Here is a 27,075-nt window from a genome sequence, read left to right on the forward strand (position 1 = left end):
TAACCACAGACCACATATTTTCTTACCTTTAATATCCGGTACCGTGTCAGTGCTGGAGCCATTAGAAATTCAAAAGGCCAGGTTTAGGGCTGAGTGCTGGTAAGAAATAGGGGAGAGCTAAACATTCTTTTAACATTTTTTTTTTAGCAGGGAGGAAATTCCTTCCAGGCAGAGAGCCTAGCTTCTGGTTAATTAACCTATTTAGCAGTAACTCCGAGTCAGGCTCAGGGTTGGAAATCCACAGCTCAAAGCGGTAACCCTGAGCCTGACTCGTGGTGACATCCAGTGAGGTCTATGCAGATCATGGTATGCAATTGAACTCACCTCCCCCGGGATCCAAGTGCCGGGAGCCATTCTTCTTCCTGTCCTCAAAGCCTCTGAAACTCTCTGGTGAGATCGCCGTCTGTCGTCTTGACGGCAATCTCACTATAGGAGCACAGCGCCACCCGGAGGACAGAGGTAGAACTGCAGCGCTGGATCCCTGGGCGGTAAGTGCAAAGGCTGCTGCAGGCTTCCTGGAGGCAGTTTTAAAGGAAACATCCAAGCTAATCAAAAAAAAAAAAAAGATCCACTTACCTGGGGCTGTCCTGTGCCCTGGCCGCAGCTCCGGTGGCTTCCAGTCTTCTCCGCTGGCGCAGCCGACCTCACCACGTTGGGTTCTGGGTCGGCTTCTTCTGCGCTCCACCGCGCGGGCCACGTGGTCCCTCCGACGTCATCAGTTCCATCCTGATGACGTCGGAGGGACCACATGAGCCACACGGTGGAGCGCAGAAGAAGCTGACCCGGAACCCGACTTGGTGATGTCGGCTGCGCCTGCAGAGAAGACCGGAGGAAGCCCCAGGTAAGTGGATCTTTTTTTTCTGATTAGCTTGGACCATTACTTTAAGGTCTAAGAGCATGCAAAAAAATTTCACCACTTTTAAACCCTAAAATCTGAAAAGAATTATACCGCCAGGGAGGTTAAAGTAGTATGAAACTCAGCATTTATTCTTTGCTCTAAAAGATTCTTTACAACATAAAACCTACTACGGGGAAAAAAAAAATTGTAGCAGAACAGCATTCAAATAGTTAAACACAGCACTTTCTTCTTCAGTGGGAAGCTTAAATCCAAAGTTGAGGAAATGATGACATGGGGCTCGATTCACTAACCAGTGCTAAGGGTTTGCACGTGCAAACTAGGGTGCTAAGTAGTTTGCACGGGCAAAGCTGTTCGCGTGCTATTTTAGCGCGCATATAGCGTTTCGCAGTGTGCACGAACGGCGCTATGCTCCGTTCGCATGATAAGCTGTGACTTCGCTTGCTAAGTCTCCTTAGCACGTGAAGTCATTGCTTAACACGCTAGTTTGCACGCAAAGTGTTGCACGCAAAACTTTACGTGCAAAACTTTACACCCGCAAACTCTTACGCGCATATTAGCGCGTGAAGAGACAGTTTGCATGTGCTAAGGGGCTCTTCACTTTAGTGAATCAAGGCCATTATCTTGTTTATGTTTCTTTATCACCTACTATTAGTAGTAAACATTCCTGACAGTGCTTCAGCTAAGCACAAGCAGAAAGTGTACACAGATGACGAATTCTCACTGGATACATTACATTATATAAATACAGCAGCTATGTAATACATTACAATGGCAGCTTTCAGAGCAGATAAACTGTACTTTGAGAATGGACAATAATACTTGTCCACAAAAGAAAATATGATAACTGTATAGGTAATAAAAAGTACAAAACACGTTGTGATTGAATGTTATGTTAGAGTTGAATCCCGCTTGAATAAGCTGCTAGTAAAATGATTGGCTGTGATTGGCTCAGTTTCTTTTCCTTCCTGGATTGGGGGAAATTTGCTTGATAGCTGAATCGTTTTGGTCACTACTAGAGGAACAACTCTTGTACCAATTTCCTGCAGCTTGTCTCTCATGCTCAAATCCTGGAAAACGCTCCCTTAGGCCTCTTTCACACCAAGACGTTGCGTTTTAGGGGACGTTATGGTCGCATAACCTGCCCCTAACGCAACGCATGGTGGTGTTGAAGTTGGACGTCAGATTAAGCCACGTTATGCAACTCTTGGTGCGCTGTTTTGTTCTATCTATACTGATAGAACAGCCGCTCCAGGATAGTGATGGGAAGTCCGGATCTTTTCAAAGATTTGGATGATTCGAATCGGATCATTGAAAAGATCCGGATCTTTGAACCAAATCATTTGAATCATTTTACTAGGGAAGCAGACTGAGTGAAATGACTAGCAGGACACGACTTTTCCTGCACTGTACATTCTGTATGTTCCTGTTTCTTCCAGACAGACATCCACTGTGAACCGAATCTTTCATTGTGATGATCCGGATGATTCGACTCACAAAAAAGATCTGGATCAAATGAACTAATCATTCATGATCCGGACAACACTAGGAGTCCAGGTTATGTCACCACAGTGCAGTGAATATTAATTAGCCATGTGGCTAGTCACTGAGCATGTGCAAGCAGTCTAACGCAGCTAAAGCCCAGTATAACGCACAGCATGCAGCACTTTCCCAGAACGTGCAGTGTTACACTGTAACGCAACGTGGGCACTGTGAACAGCACATTGATTTTTCATTACTGTGAGTTAGGCTGCGTTACTGGCTGCAACATGGAACTTTAACGTCCCACTGTGAAAGCAGCCTTAAAGGACATCCGAGGTGAAAATTAACAATTTTATCTATCCTCCTTCTTCTAAAAATGACTTTTTTAGTTATCCCACAGTTTTATTTTATAATTAAATCTACTTTTTACAATTTTACTGTTTCGTGACATCTTCTCAATGACACATTTATTGAAGTATGCGAGAGCTAAAATCTATGAACTATTGGTCCTTTTATCTTTTTCCTGCTCTCAGAAGCCATTTACTGCCAGGAAAGTGTTTTATGGCTGCAATTCCTTATCACTGAGGTTAGGTACACATAGCAGAAACGCTAGCGTTGCAGAAAACGCTGTGTTCCTGCCGTTAATGGAAGTCTATGGACCGCAGGAAAAAACGCGTACAAAAATGCATATGCGTTTTCTATGCGTTTTCAAACCTTGGTTTTTAAAAACGCAGTTTTTGTTGCATAATATTTATAAACAAAGCAAAAACACAGATAATGAAAGTCAATGGAAACGCAATGGTATGCGTTTTTCATGCGTTTTCCATGCATCTTTATATGCATTTTTTCCCAAAAATATAATTTTTTTGCTGTATTTCCGCATCCTGTTGTCTTCCTAGTGATTTGCATAAATGGAAATATAAAAACATATGGAAAATGCATAGAAAACGCATATGCAAACTGCGAACGCATGCGAAACGCTTGAAAACGCATTGCAAATGCACCAAAAACGCACAAAAAACGCACACAACATTAACATAAAACATGACATACAACGCAGCCTTTCGCATTATGTTATGTGTGCAGCCAGCCTGAGACATACATATGAATTGGCGGCCGGGAGACTTGGGCGCAGGATACAGCCGGTATACGGCTGATCCTGCTGCTGCACAAGTTCCCGGCTGCGTTAAATACTATTTCCCCTCTAGGTCCACGTGGCTAGTGGGGATTAATATGCTATTGCTGGTGGCAGAATTACAGTGTTTTAAAAGTAACTTCAGCTCAGTCTTCTGACGGCGCCGAAGTTACTGACTGTGCGTCGCTATGGCCATATTTCCTATCACGGTCTATAGTGGCGCCGGCTGCACCCAAATCTCCTGCGTTGTAATTATGGCGCTCACAGCCTGAAGGTTATGCGATAGTCTGACCCGGTCCCGACCTGGACAAAAACTGTAATTTGCATACCTGATTTTTAACTCTTTCAGGCAGAGAAAGAAAAAAAGGAACACAGCCTAGTTATTTGTGCGCTAGGCACTGTACATACACATCTCTATCTCATCATGTCACATGTCAGTTCGGGTATCCTTTAAAGCTCAAGCTGAAGTGTGAAGGATATGGAGGCTGACGTATTTATTTTCTTTTAAACAATACCAGTTGCCTGGCAGCCCTGCTGATCTTTCTGGCATCAGTAGTGCCTGAATCACATAACCTAAATCAAACATGCAGCTAATCCAGTCACCCTTTAGTTAGAAACTTCTGATCGTCATGCTTGTTCAGGGTCTATGGATAAACTCAATAGAGGGAAAGGGCAGGACAGCCAGGCAACTAGGATAGTTTAAAAGGAAAGAAATGTTAGCTTCTATATCCCTCTCACATCAGTTTGACTTTAAAAAGACACACCCATTCAGACACAATTATAATATGTCCTAGTGGCTGCAGCTCTGGCGCTTTGAGTCCGCCAGGAGAAATGTTCTGTGTTTGTTGTTTGTAGTCAGATGTCATTGCTTCATCTGTTAAGCTACGTACACACATACGACAACGATCGTTCGTTGTGAACGACGAACAAACTTTTAATTGTTGAAAGAACGACCTAAGTAAAGTTCGCTTTTAAAATCTGATCGTTAGAACAAACCTTACATCACGTAAAGCAACTGTTGCGCTTGCGCATAAAAATTAAAAGTTCCATGGAGAAATATCAAAATGCGCATGTCTAGCCTAGTACGAATGACCGTTTCCAACGATGTACTACTTTTGCAAACGATCGTCATTGGAAAAAATCCGCCAGGACAGATCTTTCGTTTTTAACGATCTAGCTCATCCATCGTTTGACTTAATGATCGTTGGCTGTTATTTTTAAACGATCGTCGTTTGAAATGATCTGGGAACGATCATTTCAAACGACTATAGTCGCATGTGTGTACGCACCATTTCTCTGCCGTAGTATCTGAATAACACCAGAAACAAGCATGCAGCTAATCTTGTCAGATCTGACATTAATGTCAGAAACACCTGATCTGCTGCATGCTTGTTCAGGGGCTATGGCTAATAGTATTAGAGGCAGAAGATCAGCAGGGCTGCCTGGCAACTGGTATTGATTAAAAGAAAATAAATATGGCAGCCTCCGTATACCTCTCACTTCAGTTCCCCTTTAAACCTCTTCATCCTCTCACTTGTCTCCACCCCACCAATCTCTAGATCAGAGGTGTCAAACTCAATCCATCTCAGTCTTAACCCTCCTGGCGGTTTGCTAAAAAATCGCCAGGGGGCAGCAAATCTTTTTTTTTTTATTTATTTTTTTTTCATGTAGCGAGACAAAGTCTCGCTACATGATAGCCGCTGCTCAGCGGCATCCCCCCAGCCCCTCCGATCGCCTCCAGCGATCGGCGATCAGGAGATCCCGTTCAAAGAACGGGATCTCCTGGAGGGCTTCCCCCGTCGCCATGGCGACGGGGCGGGATGACGTCACCGACGTCACCGACGTCATCGACGTCGTGACGTCAAAGGGGATTCCTATCCACCCCATAGAGCTGCCTGGCAATGATTGGCCAGGCAGCGCACAGGGTCTGGGGGGGGGGGGGGGGCGGCTGCGGCGCGACGGATAGCGGCGGATCGGCGGGTAGCGGCGGCGACCGGGCACTGCACGCAGCTAGCACGGCGACCGGGCACTGCACGCAGCAAAAAAAAATTATGCAAATCGGCCCAGCGGGGCCTGAGCGGTGCCTTCCGGCGGCAATAGCCCGAGCTCAGCTCGGGCTTGCCGCCAGGAAGATTAAAGAGAACCTGTAACAAAAAAAAGTTCCCCTGGGGGGTACTCACCTCGGGAGGGGGAAGCCTCAGGGTCCCAATGAGGCTTCCCCCTCCCCTGTAGCTGCAGGCAATCCAGCGCTGACTCCCCGAAGTCTCCTGCAATCCTGGCTCAACAAGCCTGACAAGCACTGATTTATTTACCTTTCCTGGCTCCAGCGGGGGGCGCTGCTCTCAGCACAGAGATAGGTGAAAATAGCCGATCTTTGTCAGGTCCGCTGTACTACCCAGGTGCAGGAGACTTGTGCCTGCGCAGTAGAGCGGCCCGAGAGTGATTGGCTATTTCCGCCTATCTCCGAGCGGAGAGCCGATACTGCGCCTGCGCTGGAGCCGGGAAGGTAAATATAAATATTTACATCCCTGCTGTTCGGAGGGGCCCAGCGAGACCGCTGTGGGACACAGGAAGATAGGGGGGAAGCCTCGATAGGATCCGGAGGCTTCCCCCACCCCAGGTGAGTACCCCCCAGGGGAGGTTTCTCTCAGTACAGGTTTTCTTTAAACACTGTCTTAGTTGCAGCCCAAGTTGCGGTTTTAAACTCTAACAAAATATTCAATAAAAATTTGCTTTTTCCTACTGTTTATAACCCATACAATTATCATATTTTCTTTTGTGCAAAAGTATTATTATTCATTTAGAAATTATAAGTTCCCAAAGTTCAGTTTATTTACTTTGAAAGCTGCTGGTGCATTTTATTCAGAACTGTTGTATTTCTATTTTAAATGCAGCCAGTAATGGTTTCTGAGCAGTGTTTAAGTTCAGGACTCATTAGCGGAAGTTTCTGCAAAGTCAGGGCTCGTTTCCACTATTGCGGTGCGGAATCGCCTGGATCCCACCGCTGATGAAATCGCATGCGGATGCGATTACGCATGCGTTTTTTGCCGCGGATTTGCATGCGATTCGCATGGGGTGATCAGTAAAACGGATTGGAGAGGGTTAAATGGAATCTGAAGTAAAAAAAAAACCAAAAAACAGATGCTCACCTAAGGAGAGGGAAGGCTCTGGGTCCTATAGAGCCTCATCCTACAGGCCGCGCGTACCACTGCTGACTTCCCCATTAGTGAAGGTCAGAGACTGCTTACTCTTCCGCTGCTGGAGGCCTCAGCAGTCTACCCATGCGCGAGCTCGCATTTTCGCGCATGAGCAGTAAGGAGCAGCGTGTCTTTGGGAGCTCTTGGGCTTCCAGCAGAAGAGAGAGTGCGTACGAGAGGAATCGGCGCAGGAGACTTGGGCGCAGGATACAGCCGGTATATGGCTGATCCTGGTGCTGCTGCACAAGTTCCTGGCCGTGTTAAAAACTATTCCCCCTCCAGGCCGCCATGGATGATGGGGAATGAAATAATCTAGCTTCCAGCAATTGCTGGAGGCCAAGTTATTGTGTTTTATAAGTAACTTCAGCTCTGTCTTCTGACAGCGCCGAAGTTACTCCCTGTGCCTGCTATAGCTGTAATTCCTACTACAGGCTATGGTGGCGCCGGCTGCGCCCAAGTCTCCTGCGCTGGATTCAATGGGTTCAATTCACTAAAGCGTTATCACGACTGTGGTAAGCAGCTTTGCGCACGATTTCACACGTGTAAAGTTTGCGCGTGATAACAAATGACTTTGTGCGCAAAGGCGGGATACCACATGATAAACATCAGTATCGCTTGATATCACTGCACACAGCACATCACGCGATCCACTTGAAACTTTGCGCGCGATCAGCGTAGCACCATTGCTGGTTTCAGTACCAAACTCTATCTGCTTAACCGTAATTATCATGTGAAAAGTGCGCTTATCGCATTAAGCGCAACGCTGTCGACACGATAAAAATTGGCACACTATCGCTAAACTTTTCACGCGCAACACGTGCGCACAATGGTTTGCTTTAAAAAAGCTTTAACACGTGATAACTGTGTTATCACGCTTTAGTGAAGTGAGCCCAATGTGTTCGGAGAGAGCAGTCTCTGACCCATCAGGGAGCCAGCGGTGGAAGGCGGGGATCGTAGGCGAGTATCTGTTTTTGTTTTTTACTTCAGACTCCCTTTAAGTACAAAGAAAAGGTCATGTGATTCCAGGAAAGTCCTATTTAGGTGCACGACTGTAAATAGAATTATTTATCTCATTGGTTTATTTCCACTTCAGGTTTTTTTTATAAAGGGGCACTATGGCGAAAATTATAAAATTTAAAATATGTGCAAACAGACAAATAAGAAGTATGATTTCTCTAGAGTAAAATGAGCCATAAATTACTTTTCTCCTATGTTGCTGTCACTTACAGTAGGTAGTAGAAATCTGACAGAAGTGACAGGTTTTGGACTAGTCCAACTCTTCATGGGGGGACTCTCAGGGATTTATTTATTTTGAAAAGCATTTAGTGAATGGCAGTTACTCTGTCCAAATGCCAAAAAACTGTGTAGGGAGCAGGGAAGCTGGCCAGCATCATTGTTTAAATCCTTTTTACGGAATATCTTTATAAAAAATAAAAGCCTTGCTTAGAATCCCCTATGAAGAGATGGACTAGTCCAAAACCTGTTGCTTCAGTCAGATTTCTGCTACCTACTGTAAGTGACAGCAACATAGGAGAAAAGTAATTTATGGCTCATTTTACTCTGGAAAAAACGTACTTCTTATTTGTATATGTTTGCACATATTTTAATTTTTACAATTTTTTTGCCATAGTGCCCCTTTAAGCACAAGTGTGCGAACACTTTTAGGAAGGTGCACACATAACATAACATGAAAGGCTGCGTTTTAAGTCATGTGGAGATTTTTTTTGTGTGTGCACGTTTTTGCTGCATTTTTGGTGTATTTTCATTTGCGTTTTTCAAGCATTTTGCATGCATTTTAATGTATTTGCGGTTCCCGTATACAAAACGCATATGCGCTTTGTATGCATTTTTCATGCGTTTTCAACTAGGAAGACAACAGGAAGCGGAAATACATCACAGAACAATACAACAATTTTTTTTACAAAAACGCATAAGAAACGCATGAAAAACGCATACCACTACATTTCCATTGAGTTTCATTATGTGCGTTTTTGATACGTTTTTGCATGTCATGCAACAAAACCAGCCTTTTTGAAAACGCAAGCATAGAAAACGCATACGCTTTTTATATGCGTTTTTTCCTGCGGCCCATAGACTAGTGGCAAAAACGCAGCGTCTTCCGCGTTTCTGCTAAGTGTGCACTCAGTGTTATGCTTTACACCCAATGTACTGATGACAAGTTCCATGCAAGTTGATGTCCTGCACTTCTGTGCACTGAAACAAGTTATTTCAGGGGCATCTTAAAACATGTCTCCGTACCGGAATTGATTGACTTCACACACTGAACATCGGAGGTAGTGTAAAACATTGTTTTGCAGGAGGAGGGACTCATAATACTAACAATGACATTTTGTTACTCTAGCAAGTTCCAGTCCTAATAAGAGACCGCTATTGACGAAGACAAAAGATCGAGAGAGCAGAAAGAGGGGGAAAAAAAACTCCTCTGATTTTTCTTCTATTTAAAGCTCAGCGGTGGCAAGGATGCAGAAAACACTAATGAGGGACCCCCCAACCGCTCTGCCTGCTTTGTGACTTTCCTTTGACATAATTATTCTCAAAAACGCCGTGAGACACGAGGGTCTCCTGGTAGCGTCTCTACAACTTCCTGCTAACTTAAAAAAAAATATATATATCACTACTACAGATTGTAACTTGTTACAACATATATGCGTGCGCGTTTAGTTCTTGTTTGTCAAGCTTGCTTTCTCTTTTGCAGGGACCTGGCTGTGTGTGAGCTAGGGGGTGGCATGACATGCATGGCTGGTCTTATGGTAAGTCTATTCTCAATTCCAGTTCCATTCACAGGTCAGAACAAAAGGGAGAACCGTTCCTCTTGCCTCCGACCGCTGGTTCAGGGGACTGTGAACAGCATCAGCTGCGTTCAAGCCCAAGCCTTCAGAGACCTTCCTAGCTGCTCTGCTTTTCCTAGAGTATTGATTTTATGGTTGCCTTCGGAGAGCAGAACGCTTTTTCCTTGAGTGTAGTCAATATCTCTTGTTGTGACATTCCAATTCACAATATGTTACGTCTTGTCCTTGCTGAATCTTTTTTTTTTTATTCCTTTCCCTCCTTCCTTTCTCTCTGTTTTTTTTTCCACACCCCCCCACCCCCTTTCCAGATTATAGTCCCATTTGCTAAAAATACAGAAATAGCAAATGACGGATCACAGTTGGAGCACCATGATATAGCTGCTAATGTTTTGCCTTTATTATTACACCAACAAACATGATCCAGAGCTCGCTGTAATTAGATTCTTTTGAACGAGGTCGGACATTCAGGGGGCATCGGTGGCCATTCTTCATCCGGCGAGTCGAGGCATTCAGGAGATATTACGCCGCAGCCCCCGACGCGTTCAACAAGTTTCCGTACGCCCGGCATATAAAAAGCATATTGTTACACTGATTGGCGTTTGACAAACCTGTCGTCTTTATACATTGTGTTGAGGTTATGGCCCAATGCGGGAGCATGTCAGGCTCACACAACCGGAAAAAAAAAAGAAAAAAAAATTACCCTCACAAAGCCATCCGCCGGCAACGCAAAGTTATATGAAGGGCATCAGGCAGCCAGACAGAAACAGGCTGAAAGGCAGAATGACAGGCCTTGTGTGATGGTTCCACTAGATAAACAGATCCCGCAAATGAAAGCCTCTCGGAATACCATCATCTGCTGTCACAATGCAATTACCCAACAGAATGATAGCAAGATAGAGACTCCCGCAAATGGAAAGATAAAAGTATTGACTGATTTGATTGAATGATTAAAATAATGCAGACATAAAATGAAAAAGATTGAAGATTGTTACGGAGAAATAGGTGAAGAAGCATGATACTGAAGGCTTGTCACTCTTGCCTCCTCTTTTTCCACGCAGCCGGATAGCGTTTCTTCGTTCAACCCCCATCTTCTCTTCTTGCCTTCCAGGTCGCGGTCTGTGCAGAAGCCAGAGAGGTCCTGCTAACCGACGGCAATGAGAAGGCCGTTAAAAGTATCCTTGTTCAAAGTGCCGTGTGTTGTGTGGGCAGTGCCAGTTTTTGGTAGACTGAGAGCCTCACTCTAGGCTCATGCGTTTCTGTGGTTCTCTCTAGCCACTTAGTGGAGGAGCCTGTTTTTATCTACAGTATGTATGAGTTTTTTGATTGGCTGATGTCGGATTAATTTATTTTACAAAATACCCGATATGGAGTAGAGGTGAGAAATCAATTGAGTTTTTTAAGACGCTGTGTGTAGCATCTAGAATTGGCTGCCTTCGAGGTTCTGTGCCCTGCCAGGAGCTCAAAATGCGTTGAAACGCCGGGAACAGATACCAAACGCTTTTCTGCTACCGAAAAGAGTTAGCATTAGCTAAATGAGCTACTGGCAGCCGTCCATCTGAAACAGTCTTTACAATTCTTCTGGCTTACAAGTTTTCACTGGTCTGGGTAGTAAAGGAGATTGAGTCATTCAAAGCTAGAAACTGCTAATGAGTTAGCTGGTGGGTGCTGTCAGCAGCTAGAAGCTTTTATTGGCTCAGTTTATTTCCCTCCCTAAATCTGTGAAGATTTACACATTACCAGCTACTTCCTGTGGCATGGGCTACTAGAGTTAAGCTAAGTACTCACGGGGGGACAATTGTAGCTGTCGCTGCACACGGGAGTGTGTGCGCGACAGTTCGTCAACAGTTCGGCGACAGCTCGTCGCCAAGTCCCTCTGCATCCACACGGCAGCAGAGGGATTAGCGATGTGGCGGAAGCTGTCGCCGAGGTTCCTCCCCCCCGCCGGAAGCTCCGTGTGCCGTGTGTGGGTAGCTGTCGCTAGCCCGCATACACATGCGGGACTAGCGACAGTTCCGGCGAGGTTGCGGCGACGTCTGTAGCCGGCGATTGAACATGTCAATCGCCTGGCGACAGCTCCGACGGGCGACGGTTCGGGGCGCGCGCGTCATACACACGGGCGAACCGTCGCCGCAACACGCGCGTGCCACGTGGTTGCGGCGACGGCCGTACCCCGTGTGTATGAGCCTTTACTGGCTGTAATTCTCTCATTCATGCGTAATCCGCCTGTCTGCCTCCTCAGTTTCACTCTCATGGTTCTCAAAATTGCACTGCGCAAGTCAGGGGTAGGGAACCTATGGCCCAGGAGCCATATGTGGCACTTTTGATGGCTACATCTGGCTCACAGTTAAAGGTTGATTCACTAAGCTACACGGCTCAAGCAGCTTAGCTTAGTGTGACAGCACAAGTAAAATTTTCAAAGTAGGCATGCTGTAGCATGCACTACTAACTTACTTGGGTTCTCCCAAAACTAACGCCCGCTCCAATTGTCCCACCCTGGACCCTGTCAGGTACAGTGACTTTGTAGGATGAGATCCCCACACTTTGATTGGCCCAATAGGCTGTCTGTCACTTGACAAGCAGCCTATTGGGCCAAAGTGCTGGGATTTCATCCTACAAAGTGAATCAAACCCCAAGTCAGCTAGCTAATTGTACAAGCTGTTAGTCAGTATTTCTCCTGTCTGGCTCAACCCAAGAGAAGCTGAAGACGTGTCTGACACTTCTGCTGCCCAGAGGATCAACTGTATACACATCTCCATGGCAACAGGGACGTGAGCCCTCTGCTGCGCATGCACACTGTCCCAGTTTGAAACCTATTGTATGGCTCTCACGGAATTACATATTAAAATATGTGGCGTTTATGGCTCTCTCAGCCAAAAAGGTTCCTGACCCCTGCTCTAGGTGACTGGAGTGCGATTTAGGTGGTGTAAAGACAGGATTGCGCGTGCGCAGTAGCTGCAACTAGAGCTCCAGTCGCTGATATTTCCAAGCACATAGGAGGAGACCCAGAGGACACCGAGGGACCTGACAGACTATGGGGGGATTGGAAAAAAACCCAGCTAAGTAAAAATCCAATTGTCCCAATTCAGTTGTGCTTTAAGGTGAACCTGAACCGAGTAAAATTATTTAAAACAAGCACATGATGTAGCTGCAAATGAATATTACATACTGACCTCGCTGTCAGTTCCTCTCAGAAGCTCACCATTTTCTTCTTACAACGATCCCTTCTAGTTCTGACAAGATAGCCATGTTTCCTTATGGCTCAGGGTGGTGATATTACAGTTTGTGCTGACAAGGAAGCTGTTATGGGGTAATGGCCATTTTCAAAATGGAAGACGTAAAATTCTGCCTTTTACGTCTCTGGTGGCGCCCAGGTCAGGCGCAGCGCAGGGAAAGAGCACCAAAGTGACCTGCTTGGGCGTGGCCGCAAGCCATCTGCATACCACCTCCCATCTTGTCGTGAAGAGCGAGTCAGTGATACATCTTTTTAAAGGAGCATTTAAGCCTTCATCTTGTATTACACTCAACAGGCATAGTAAAGGTTCCCTGGGAGCAGGGGGCATCCCATTTTATCACCCCAATATCAAGCAATGCCAAAATAGGTGGATGAATGTAGGGGAGGAGGCCTGACACTTAGGGCATGTATCTGTAGACGTGGCATTATATTGATTTTGGGGTTAGATAGGATTGAAGTAGAATATGTAATTGTGTAACACGCTCACGTATACAGAGGGATGATTTTTGAACAGCCAATAGGGCATGACTGGGAAAGTCTTCATCTGAGATGTCAACACCAATTGTCTCCTATTTCATTCCTGAGGGGATGGTCAATTCCAGAGCCCCGAGCTCAACTAGCAGCTTGTTGGCATTTCCTATGAGATGTTTACTGGGACCATCCTTTATCAATTCAATATTTGGGGAGTTAAATATCTTAAGGGGGGATTCTGAGGAAACTGGCTCACCACGGCATGCTTGAGCTGTAGCTGTTGTGTATCGTAACTGTTGTGTGCTAGATAAATCATACTAACCAGCCATGTATTCGATCCTCAGTAGTTGGTCCTGCTTTCATGATCTGCCCCTGGAAATGTTGTTATGGTTCCACTTTAAAGAGGAACTCCAGTCAAAATAGCGTAATAAAAAAAGTGCTTCATTTTTACAATAATTATGTATAAATGATTTAGTCAGTGTTTGCTCATTGTAAAATCTTTCCTCACCCCGATTTACATTCTGACATTTATTACATGGTGACATTTTTACTGTGGGCAGGTTATGTAGCTGCTGCTAGCTGTTTTGGCTGTTAGAGACAGCTGTAAGCAGCTATTTCCTGTCTGTGAATCTTGTTACATTGTGGAAAACTGTCAAAAGTACCGCAGCCCTCAGAGCTTCTTGTGGGAGAGGTTTCACCACAATATCAGTCACACAGCGCCCCCTGATGGTCTGTTTGTGAAAAGCAATAGATTTCTCATGTAAAAGGGGGTATCAGCTACTGATTGGGATAAAGTTCAATTCTTGGTTGGAGTTTCTCTTTACAGAGGAACGATAGCGAAAAGGGGGATTAAAAATAAATCAAAGCATTGCAAAATGAGAAGGTAAAAAATAGAGGAGAGCTTAAAAATGACTGATACTCATCATCTAATTTGTTCATGTTGTGTGATCCAGAATGACCCTACAAGTCATCATTTTTACTGCTGGCAAACAAGAAAACAACTGGACAGCACCATCTGCCACTATCTATAACCACACCCCCTAACAATGCGATAGGCTAAAAGTTTTTTTTCTATAGATACAGCATACTGTACATTTGCACAGAGGAAGAAACTGGTTGCTTGGCAGTTGGAAACATCTGTTATTTCCCACAATGCCACAAGGTTCAAAGACAGGAAAGTATCAGAACCATGGTCCTGACATCACACTGTGGGAGGTCTTTCACCACAATATCAGCCATACAGCCTCCCTTCCCTCCTTCCTATGATCCTTTTGACAAAAGGTAAAGATTTTTCATGGGAAAGGAGGTATTGGCTGCCGCTTTGGATGAAGGAACTTCAATCCTGGGTTACAGTCAGGGCCGGATTTACCATAAGGCACTGCGGGCACGTGCCTACAGGCGCCTGATGCTGGAAAGGTGGCTCACTCTCCTCCCCTTGTGCCTCCCTCCTTCCTTATGCAGAGTATCGAGTTGACCATAAATGAGGTTACTCACCCAGCTCTCAGCATTCCACTGATAAGATCTCCCTTCAGTAGGGGGCACCTTTAGCTGAGGGTACCTCTGGCTACCTAATGCTAAGGGGCACCTGTATCTACCTATGATGGGTAAGGGAAGTAAGATAGACGTGACATCTGGGCCAGCCAGCACACTTGTGGTGAGCTTCAGCGGGGGTTTGTTGGTTCATGGAGGGTGAAGTCCAGGGTGCCAGGACATCTGTGCCTATAGGCTCCTGTGATGTAAATCCAGGCCTGGTTACAGTTCCTCTTTAAAGTGAATGGGAACCGCATTTAAAAAAAAATGAAGCAAATACTTACCTAAGGAGAGGGAAGGCTCTGGGTTGTATAGAGCCTTCCGTCTCCTCTCTCGGTGCTCTCTATCCTGTGCTTGCTCCCGCCTGTTTCAATCCTCCACTGAAAGGGTATTTTGGAAGTCTTCGGGAGCCGTGTCCTCCCGAAGACGTGCGGCTCCATACTGCACAGGCGTGAGCGTGCAAGAGAGCGTGCTTGCGCAGGCGCAGTACAGGGCCGCCCTTCTTCAGGAGCACTCGGGCTCCCTGAAGACTTCTGAAGCCTCCTTCTGACTAATTTAGTCAAATACTGCTACCGGGCGAGCCAGCACTGGGACGAGGGGACCAGGAGAGGAGCTGGAAGGCTCTATAGGACCCAGAGGCTTCCCTCTCCTTGGGTAAGTATCTATCTCATTTTTTTAAATGTGGTTCCCATTCACTTTAAAGTGTTAATAGTACAATTTTTCATTTTAATATTTGAGTAGGCATTTTTGTGTCTGCATTGCAGTGTGAAGTTGTGTTTCCTATGTCTAGCCAATCACACTTTACTCTGATCCCTTATAGGATGTATTATCCTCTGGCTCAGGCAGATTTGCCTATATTATGGCCAGGCTACATGCGTAGACAGTTGGAATATTGAAGTGAACACTGGGCAGCACAATTTGCAGCTGCACGGAATGCTATGCCTGGCATGAGGAATGATTGAGACAGAGAAGCTGCAGGAGATTAAGAGAGGAAATGGAAGATGTCTATTTGCATTTCCTCTTTTTTGATTCATTTAACCCGAATCACCAAAGAAGATGAAATTGTTATTCCACTGCAATTATGGCTTTTAAATTATCCCATCTGTAGAATATAATACAATGTCAATCTCTCGCACATCCACTGTAAACACGCACACATTGCACACACACATAGACATTCAGCCTTATTTTTAGTAAAACTTTACAGTTTTTGCAATAATAATAATTTCTACATTAATGTTAAACAAATGTCCACTAAAGCCCTTAAAGAGGATCTGTCAGCCATGCTATCTCAGAAAAAAAACTACATATATAAGAAGATATATACTTGCTCGACTTACATAACAGATGTATTGCACTGTCCACGTTTTGATTTTAGTGATTTTTCTACAGTAAAAAAAGAGAAAATCCTTCTTAGCATTTCCCATTTTAATTATGGTTATGTTGAAGCCAATCCTGATGTCATTTCCTCCCTTACTCTCCTCTGACTGATTGTGTATGCATTGCCCAATGCCCGCCCTTCACTATAGAAAGTGCATTGTCTCAGCGTGAGAAATATTGGCCAATCAGAGAGAAACAGAGGTGTGAGAGGGGAAAACAGGAGGGAAAGAGGCTTCAGCCAATCAGGCTGCATTAGTTAAGTCTGAAGGCAAGTAGAGAAGCAAAAAAGGACAACCCAGCATGCCCTGCAACTTCCTTTTTGTGTACCAAATTTTGTGTGTACCAAATAAGAGTCAGGTAAACTGGGGAATGATCATTTATCAACAAGAAAAGTAATAGTGATTTTAACTTTTGGATTGCCAGGTTAGCATCCTTATTGCCATACCTGTTTACAAGATAAAAATAAATAATTGATTTTATGCCCGACAGTTACACTTGAAAGGAAACCTGAACCAAGTGAAATTATTTAAAATAAATACCTGATGTACCTGCAAATGAATATTACACTCACCTCGCCGTCAGTTCCTCTCACCAAGCTCACCATTTTCTGCTAGCAGTGATTCCTTCCAGTTCTGACAAGATGTTGTCGGAACTGAAATATATCAGTTGCTGTCAGTTATAACTGAAAGGACGACTAATGAGCAAGGTAATGCCCATGTTTCCCTATGGCTCATGTGGGTAATATTACAGTTTAACGGTCTGCTGGCCAGGAAGCTGTTAGGGGGTAATGGCCATTTTTAACATGGAGGACGGAGAACCCCATTGATCACAGTGAACAAATGGGACCCAGGAGAGGAGCAAGAGATTGATGAGTAGACTACACGGGAAGTAAGTATGACCTGTGTATGTTTGTTTCGACTTATCATTTTCAGTACAGGTATGCTTTAAGCTTTAACTCATATATGTTTTTTTTCTGACTACAGTTTATCCTCAAACACTCTCCCTGTACGTTTTGGTTTTTTTTTTGGTCCAGACGTCGGCATTTGCACTCTGAATTCATGTTCACAGCAGCTGCTTTTTTTTTTTTTTTTTTTACAGACAGCAAAAACTCTTTCTCTAGGACTTGGTGCTCTGGCCCCTAAATGGAATTGTAACTTCTAAAAAAAAATAATTGACAAACAATAGTTAGTGCCCCAAAAACTTATATAAACAACTTTTTTCTTTCTAAAATAAATCCCGATATGTCATCCATTTTTTTTTCTTTTTAACTTATCTGGGTGCTGCTGCCCTACTGCAGAAACTGTGCAGTGCATTAGTGATTGGGAGAAGTTGTTTTTTGTTAACCACTGCAGGACTATAGGCTTACACGCCCCCTAGTGACCAGGCTATTTTTTACAATTTAGGGCTCTGCAGCTGTAATGGCTCGCTGCAGAGCCATACCACGCAGCACACAAATTAATGCCCACCAACAGAGATTTCTGTTGGTGGGCTTTTATTGCTGCTGGGTTGTTTGTTTGTTTTATTTATTTATTTATTTATTTTAATACAATTACCTATTTTTTTATTTATTTTTTTCTGCTCTCCATCCCTCCCCGCGCCAGCCAATCACAGCGATCGGCTGTCTTAGATATCAGCCTATGACAGCCGATCACTCTTGTGCCTCCCAAGGGGACAGCCAAGTGACACAGCTGTCCCCAGTACAGCAGTGCCATAGATCGCAGCACTGTACAGTGTAAATTCGCCGTCTAACAGCCTCCCAGTGACGATCACCGCTGGGAGACTGATGACAGAGCGGATCTATGGTAACTCTGCCTGCAGGCATGCATCCTGGGCCCCATACCTCATCAGGATAAAGCAGAGGGACACCAAGAGCCCCAATAGTGTAATGCGTCTTGGGGACAACAAATAAATGAGAAGTTAAAATGATACTTGCAAACCAGGGTTACCAATAGGCAACCACTGTATAGGCAGGTGGGGAGAACAATCCTGACCCCACTCAGGAATAAAAAGTCACTCTCTGTAGACAGGAAAATAGGGTAACAACCCTCCACCCAGGGTGGACTCAATATAGTGTACAAGATACAGAGGCACCAAAAGAACAAAAGGTAATTAAATGAACTTAAAAAACCAACTGGTTAAACAGAGGAGGCAGCAGTGGTCTTACCCCCTCCAAACAGACACAGGCAAGGACTGAATCAGTGACAGAGGTGCCGAGCTCGCTGATATAATACAGATGCTGTGACTCCTACTGTATTTTGCCTGAGGAAGCGGGATGTATGGCCCGTGAAACGCGTTGCATTGTTTTTTGGAGTTCCGAATAAATTGTTGACTGTCTGAATCGCAGTCCTTGCCTGTGGCTGTTTGGAGGGGGTAGGACCACTGCTGCCTCCTCTGTTTAACCAGTTGGTTTTTTAAGTTCATTTAATTACCTTTTATTCTTTTGGCGCCTCTGTATCTTGTACACTATACCTCATCAGGAGCATGCATCGGGGCTCTTAAAGCCCACCTGATGTGAGATAAAAACACCGCAAATACACAATTCTCCTGGAAGGCAGTTAAAGAGTTTCCCAAGCTGCTTTGGAATTATGTAAGCATTTTCTGCTATTCTTTCACTGTGGCGGTGCAAAATGTCTAGCTGCCCACCTATGGTAAGTAGCAGGACATTGGCTTTAAACAAGAAGCGGAACCCTACCCATCCACCCATGGGACTTCACAAAAAGAAAGTATAGGAATTTGCCTGGTCTTCCCCGGTCGTAATTAGTTATATTCCCTTTACTTTGTATGAAATCTCATTGCCCAGATATTCCCTCTTCCTGCCTGTAGAAGATCAATACATCATGGCTGGCCCACCCTATAGTATGAACCAATCAATAAGGGCAGTGCCAAGATTTCTAGATGGATGAGGCCACCGTTAGGACCAGAAAAAGGTTTGTGAAGAGTTGACATGCCTTAAAGCGGACCCAAACCAAACATTTTTTTAATTCAAAATATTTAGTTGCACCACTCTGACACATACAAAGATAAATAAACACTCCTTCAAGCCTATGAGCATTTCAGTGCATGCTTTTCACCCTTCTCTTTCCATCACTAGGGTTACACAGGTGGCAGCCATTAGCAATTCCTCCATTGCCAGACACCATCTACTCCACCAGTTTGCCGGATTATTTGCCGGCAATATGAAAGGAAGGGAGGGGTTTCTTCAATAAATGTAAAATATTTTATATTTGTCATCATGCAGCTGAAAAAAGGCTGCTATTTATTATTATAATTTAGAAAATAGATTTTATTTCTGAAATCTTGTATTTTTAGTTTGGGTCCACTTTAAGAGGAACTCCAGTGAACATTTTGCTGTTGGCAGGTGATGTAGCTGTTGCATGGTTTTTGGCAGTTGGAAACAGCTATTTTCCACAATGCAACAAGGTTCACAGACAGGAAACTGTCAAAAGTTTGAACTTTTCTTGTGGGAGGGGATTCACCACAATATCAGCCATACAGCGCCCCCTGATGGTCTGTTTGTGAAAAGGAATAGATTTCTCATGTAAAAGGGGGTATCAGCTACTGATTAAGATAAAGTTAAATTTTTGGTCGGAGTTTCTCTTTAAAGGACACCCAAGGCGAAAATAAACGATTGAAATAAACGATTGTATCTATCTTCCTTCTCCTAAAAATACTTTTTAAGATATTCCACAGATTTATTTTATTTTTAAGTTTTAACTGTTTTATTGTTTTTGCTCAATGACACATTCATTGAAGTATGCCAGGGCTAAAGTCTATGAACTAGTGGCCCTTTTTATCTCTCTCCTGCTCTCAGAAGCCATTTTCTGCTAGGAGAGTGTTTTATAGTTGGAGGTTCTTATCAGTGAGGGTCACACTGTAGTCACTTCCTGCCTGAGTCAGGACTGAGTCAGCCACTTACATACCTGATATTTAACTCTTTCAGGCAGAGAAAGGAAAAAAAGGAACACAGCCTAGTTATTTGTGTGCTAGGCACTGTACATACCCATGTCTATCTCATCATGTCACATGTCACCTCAGGTATCCTTTAAATCTTATTGTTTGTTGACACCTTTGAAGTTCTATGGCAATGTTTCAAAACCATTCAGAGTTTCTTTCTTTACAGCATAACTGTAGATATAAGATAAACACATTGTTTCACTTACCTGGGGCCTCCCCAAGCCCCCAGCAGCCGTCCTATCCCGCGCCGAGTCTCCACGAGTCTCCGTTCCCCCACCGCCAGCTACTTTCGGTTTCGCCGCCGGGCCACTGCGCCTGCTTGGCTCTGGCCACGCGTATCCTTCCTTTGCGTTCTCCGCTATTGCAGAGGGGAACGCGAAGAAAGGATACTCTTGGCAGGGCTGTGCTGGCATCGACTTACAAGTCGAGGTACGGGACAGAGCGGCAGCGGGAGAACGGAGGCTCGGGCAGGACCGACGCGGGACAGGACAGGTGCTGGGGGCTTGGGGAAGCCCCAGGTAAGTTAAACAATGTGTTTATTTTCTCTACAGTTCCGCCTGTTCTAAGACATAGATTCCCGGGGAATGAAACCTTGGGTGACTCTAGAATGTTGGAGTTTGATTGATAAATGCTATAATTTCTATACTCCCTGCCAGGAGAGTGTGAATAACTAAAGAATAGGAGTAGAATCACCAAGACAAAGTAAAATATAAAGTATGTAAGAAAAATATACAAATACCCTTAATTTAGAAAAAAAAAGACTTCCTAAATTGAGGTACACTGACTTAAAACTGGAGAACCAAAGTAGAATTAAAGCACAATACTTATTAAAGAATCATTATTGCGAAAAAAAAATATATGTAAAACTTAACATACATGTAAACACAGACAAATAAGAAGTATGTTTCTTCTATTGTAAAATGAGCCATAAATTACTTTTCTCCTATGTTGCTGTCACTTACAATAGGTAGTAGAAATCTGACATAACTGACAGGTTTTGGACTAGCCCATCTCCTTATGGGGGACCCTCAGCATGACCTTTTTTCTTTATAAAGACATTCCCTGAAAAGGAATGTCTTTATACAAAGATTCTGGCCAGTTTCCCGCTTGCTGCACATTTTTTTGGCACTTGGATGGTGCAACTGCCATTCACTAAGTGCTTTTGAAAATAAAGAAAACCCTGAAAACCCCCCCATGAAGAGATGGGCTAGTCCAAAACCTGTCCGTTCTTTCAGATGTCTACCACCTACCGTAAGTGACAGCAACATAGGAGAAGTGTAATTTATGGCTCATTTTACTCTATAAGAAACAGACTTCTTCTTTGTATGTGTTTACATGTCATTTAAATATTACGATTTTTGCAATTGTGGTCCTTTAAGCTGTATTTTTAGAGCTATTACACAAAGGCTTGTGTATCAATGACGTTTATTGTATCAATATGGAGTTACACTGTTATAATACCAGCTGAGAGCGACGTGTGGCCCCCTCGATCCACTACCGGGGCATCACCGAGACGAATCAGTGGGGTGACGTTAAACATAGGTTTAGACTTTTTATTTCTCCGAAAGGGCTGTGTTTTTCAGGTTATAGAACATGCTGTATGTTATTCAGTATTTGTCTTTGTGGTGGGGATTGTTTGAGTACAAAGAAAGCATTTTGTCAGCCGTTGCTGAGTGGTTCTCGGCATTATGGCCTACATTTGACAGATAAAAACCCCCATTGCATCAGTCTCCGTCTATAAGCGAGGAATGGCGGGTGGCAAGTCGCTGAAAAGGCTAACACCACGGAGCAGAATTGATTTCATTTTTGAAAATGATATTTGGTCATAAAAAAAAAGCCATGTTCTTTCTTTATTTATGCCTCGCTACTATTTTTATTCACACATTACTCATGCGGGATGAATAGTTGGTAGCAATAATATAATCCTTCGATCTGGAGGCCGACTGAGTGCCGGTTATAAATCCTGAGTGAATTGGTGGAGGAGGACAAATGGGAAAGTCACAAAATGTTCTTCTTAACAAAGTCTGTGCAGATGTGTCCCACATCATTGCCAAGAGAGAGAATGCTGAAGCTTTTAGAGGCCGTTCCGTTTCTTCGAGGTAAGCAATACAAATGCATGTGGTCATGAGGTGGATTTGAAGGTTAAAGGATACCTGAACTGACGTGACATGATGAGAAAGACGTGTATGTACAGTGCCTAGCACACAAATTACTATGCTGTGTTCCTTTTTTTCTTTCTCTGTCTGAAAGAGTTAAATATCAGGTATGTAAGTGGCTGACTCAGTCCTGACTCAGACAGGAAGTGACTACAGTGTGACCCTCACTGATAAGAAATTCCCCTTTTTGTCTCATTCTTTCTCTCAGAAGCCATTTTCGGCTAGGAAAGTGTTTTATAGTTGGAATTTCTTATCAGTGAGGGTCACACTGTAGTCACTTCCTGTCTGAGTCAGGACTGAGTCAGCCACTTACATACCTGATATTTAACTCTTTCAGACAGAGAAAGAAAAAAAGGAACGCAGCATAGTTATTTGTGTGCTAGGCACTGTACATACACATGTCTATCTCATCATGTCACATGTCACCTCGGGTAGCCTTTACGTTCACAAATCTGTTTTGTCCTACTGAAGGCAAGGTAATAACCCAATGGCAGTATCTACCTCAGTGCTGCAGTGTTAAGACTGGGGTTAGGTGGGTAGCAGTCTACTGCACTCAGGTGCTTAGTAACTGTTTCATGCCTCCATGCAAGGGTATCAGTTGAAAAGGGCACCTGAGGCGTCTGTGCTAAAAGGGCACTGCCATAGACTTCAATGTTATTTGCCACAATTTGCAGCTATAAGCAGTAGAAAAAGACACCTGTAATTTTTTAACGGTGATAAAATGCGGCTACAACAAGGACATCTAAAGATTGGTTATATTTTCAGAATATAGTAGGTTTGACTTGGAATGCGGCTACAACTATCATAAATTCAGTTATATTAGTTGCTTCGGTTATATTAGTTTAAATGCTGTGAAGATTAGGCATCACAATGGGGGGGTTACGGTTAGACAACACCCCGGGAGAGGTTCCTAGGGTTGGGAACCACCGGGGGGGGGTTCTTAGGGTTAGACACCAACAGGGGGTCTTAGGGTTAGACACCACCAGGTGGGGGGTCCTAGGGTTGGGCACCACCGGGGGGGTCTTAGGGTTAGGCACTACCAGGTGGAGGAGGGGTCCAAGGGTTGGGTGCCACCAGTCGGAGTCTTGGATTTAGACACCACCAAGGGAGTCTTAGGATTGGGCACCACCAGGGGAGGGTTGTGAGTGAGAGTAGGGAGAAGTTAGGTCATAATAATCACTTTTCTTGGCTAAATCTGGCACTCTTTTATAACCGAAATCACTTATCTCGGCTATATCCGGCGCGGCCTTTTATAACAGAAATTATTTTTTCTTGGCTATATCCGGTGCCTTTTTATAACCGAAAGCACTTTTCTCAGCCGTATACTACATCGTTTTATAACCGAAATTATGTTTCTCGGCTACACCTGGCACCCTTTTTCCAGGCAACCTCTTCAAATGAATGCCCATGCAAGGTCTTAGCCTTCCTCTGAAATAAATACTCACTTCCAAACACCTAACCTCAAACTCCACCACTGCGGTAATGCTCTTTTCTTTTTTTACTATAATTTGTAATCAAAGTGTTTTTTTTAAAGGACTTACGAGGCGAATATCAGAAAAAATGTTAGTTACCTTATTAAAATATCACACCTCAGGGCAGACGATCAGTGCCTCCCCTGTCAGTTTCAGGCGTTCTGCTACCTAAATCCAGGATTCATTACAGGCCCCGACCCTCTGCAGGGTCGCCTGAACTGATGAGATAAGAATTGCCGCTTTAAACAGCAATGTGAGAGTTACTCGTGGCCGCCACATAGCGGCTCCCTCCCCCGCTGTGAGCCGCTGCTATAGTAGGCAACCCTGCTATGTGGCGGCCACGAGTAACTCTCACATTGCTGTTTAAAGCGGCAATTCTTATCTCATCAGTTCAGGCGACCCTGCAGAGGGTCGGGGCCTGTAATGAATCCTGGATTTAGGTAACAGAACGCCTGAAACTGACAGGGGAGGCACTGATCGTCTGCCCTGAGGTGTGATATTACAATAAGGTAACTAACATTTTTTCTGATATTCGCCTTGTAAGTCCTTTAAGCAATATATTGTAACAATTAGAAAGAATAACAAGAAATATGTGGTCACAATGGGAATTAGGCAGTCTAACACTATACAACACAATACAGTGCAAAATCAGTGTCGTCCACTAGCACTCCAGAGATGCTGGAGGGAAAGTCTGGGAGGTTTCGTTGGGGAGAGGGCTTGATTTCAGGACGAGGTCTGCTTGGGGGAAGAAGGTGTTCCTGTGGCTGGAGGTTTCAGGAGGGATGGTCTTGTAGTGATGGCGTGAGGGGAGGAGTGTGTGGCAAAACGACTGCTGGGTGGGAGGGATCAAGCATTATCCTTTTGGCCCTGGACCTCATTCTAGATGTGTGGAGGAGGTCCAGCGGTGGCAGGAGTGACCTGATGGTCCTCAAATGAGGTAAATTAGATTTCAATGTGTACCTTATATGTGGTAAATCCACCGTATTCTGTGTAGCAGCGCTCTGTGAGAAAGAAAGGATCCCTTCCTGTGTCTCGCAATCAGGCATCTTGTGGCCGAACAGAAGAGGGATGCCAAAATATTCTGATGTTTAATATCTGATAAACTCTGGCATAATCGCTCGTCAAAACCTACACACAGCGATTTTGCATTACTGCATACTGCAAAAAAGTTAAAATTAATTGAAAGGACCAAACAGAATTAAAACTGCTAATCGCTACACAATCGCTAGCAAAAAGCGGACCCTTTTTAAAAACGCTACCAAAATCGCTCATGAAATCGCTTACAAACCGCTCATACAAAACACTAGTGATTGCGATTATCATAGCGTTTTGTAGTGGATTCCAGGCCCAACACTTATTTCAAAACGCGAGCAACCTGCGTTTTTCTGAAATCTTGATCACTGCACATATAGTGTATTAAAATGGCATCAGAATTCTTATGTGTTTACTTGAATTTTGCTTATTTTTTTTTCTGTGTTTTAAATGCGATTAACAGGTCTGTATTTTTTTGTTTTTGTGCGTGTGTGTGTGTGTGCGACAGGCAATTTACGCTTCATTGCAAACCGATGGCAATGCAGGAAAATCTCCTCCGAATACATTTTTGCTCAGAAATTAGGAACGATTTTTTAAAGTTAATTGGATACATTTTAATGTAAACATTTGAATGTAAATTAACTTCATTGGTATTCAGAAAAAAACAATGGAAAAATGTGCGCACGAACGTATACAAAAATGGCAAAAAGGTGAAGGAAGGTTCCAACAACAACAAAAAAAGACCCCAATAATCGCATGCGGTAAATCGCTTTGACAAGTGTGAATGGTCCCTAATATTACCATTCTGGCTCTATATGACCTTCCCTAATGCCTGGCGCGTTTTTCATTGCCGCAAGCGAATTGCTACTCATACGATTCAGACCGCGCTTATTGAACAGACAAAGTCATCAGCATTTAAATCTTATGAAATATGGAAGGAGGGGCTGTGCCTCTGGGAAGCAATGAGGCAACTAAAACTAGAAAATGTTGTTTATATATAATTTTTTATCCTTTTGGTCAATAGACTTAATAATTTTATGATGATATGAAGGCATGCCTTTTATTGTATGTTTGCACAGAAAATATGGTTGACTACGGAAGACGTGTACAAATTTCCCTGCCTGGAACGATTTGCATATAAATAAGATGTGTTTACAGTGGGTGAACTCGGATTCAGATTGGTAATAGGGGGAGCGTTATTTGTCAGACATCAGCAAGATTCCAAACAACTTATTGCCGGTACCGTGTCCGAATGAGGCCCATGCCAGACGCCTGCGTGTCTCCAGCCCGCGTAATCGCCTGCGACGGCCGAGTGGCGGAAATCATAAGCCAATTATAATTTTACATTTGCATAAAAATAACATTACTGGCATTTTAAATCACGTTTATCAACAAGGGAAGTGCTACAGTGTGTATTCTTTTGTTTTTATTGTTTTGCAAACGCAAGGCAAATGAACGCAGCGATGAAATCAGTTCACAAACTGCTGACGTTTTCAGAGGTTGAACGTCTTTGAAGCGGACCTGAAGTGGCATGTGACACCATAAGATAAACTTAGGTACATACAGAGCTGGATTAAGTCAATGCAGGGCCCCAGGCAGAACAATAACTCTGACCCACCATCTCAGCCCCGAAACTTCCCATCGGTCAAAAGGTTGCTCAGGCATGTTAGACGATCTCAATCCAATTGGGTATTGGGTAGCCAGAAGTCTCCCCTCCCCCAGCATTAGGTAGCCAGAGGTGTCCCCCCATGCAGAATGGCTAGCATTCCTTCTGATTTTAGGGTCTAAAAGCAGTATAATTTTTGTCATGTGCTTTTAGACCCTAAAATTGTGAAAAAATCATACCAGCAGAGAGTCTGCAGCAGCCCCAGCAATCACTCACCTCCCTGGGGTCCAGCGCTGCAGTTTTCCCTCTGTCCTCCTGGTGGCACTGTAACCCTTTTGTGAAATTCCCGGCTGTCGTCATGATGACCGATGGCAATCTCACCGGGTGGAGCAGAGCCTCGGAGGAGCGGAAGAAGAATGGCGGCCGACGACGGGATCCCCCGGGAGGTGAGTTGAAACCCCCGCTGCGTGCATTGCTCTGCATACAGCCTCCGGCGGCTACCCCGAGTGCAGGTCGGGGTTACCGCTCTGAGCTGCGGTTTTCCGCCCCGACCGTAGCTCGGGGTTACCGCTAAGGAGGTTAATTAACCAGAGATTTTATCTTTGCTGTCGGCAAAGTCATAGTGCAGGGTAGGCCTGAACGATTTTAGGAAAAAATTAAATTGAGCGATTTCTGTCCGAAATCACGATTTCGATTCATGATTTTCTTCAAATAAAGCTTTGATCCCTGTGTATCTCTGTCCCGTCTCTCTTTTTGCACCCC

At 44.2% G+C, this 27,075-nt stretch overlaps 1 protein-coding gene across 2 annotated transcripts in view; it reads left to right on the forward strand.

Annotated features, from left to right (window-relative positions):
- The window catches only part of CAMKMT (calmodulin-lysine N-methyltransferase), a 594,578-nt gene that overhangs the window by 380,913 nt on the left and 186,590 nt on the right, over positions 1–27,075 (forward strand). For both annotated transcript variants that reach the window (XM_068233025.1, XM_068233024.1), the window contains exons 5-7: positions 9,387–9,441; positions 10,589–10,652; positions 22,080–22,146. In XM_068233025.1, coding sequence (XP_068089126.1) covers positions 9,387–9,441; positions 10,589–10,652; positions 22,080–22,146 — 186 coding nt within the window. The remainder of the gene's footprint in view (positions 1–9,386; positions 9,442–10,588; positions 10,653–22,079; positions 22,147–27,075) is intronic.

This window comes from Hyperolius riggenbachi, chromosome 4 (assembly GCF_040937935.1).
Source record: "Hyperolius riggenbachi isolate aHypRig1 chromosome 4, aHypRig1.pri, whole genome shotgun sequence".
NCBI classification, from domain to species: Eukaryota; Metazoa; Chordata; class Amphibia; order Anura; family Hyperoliidae; genus Hyperolius; species Hyperolius riggenbachi.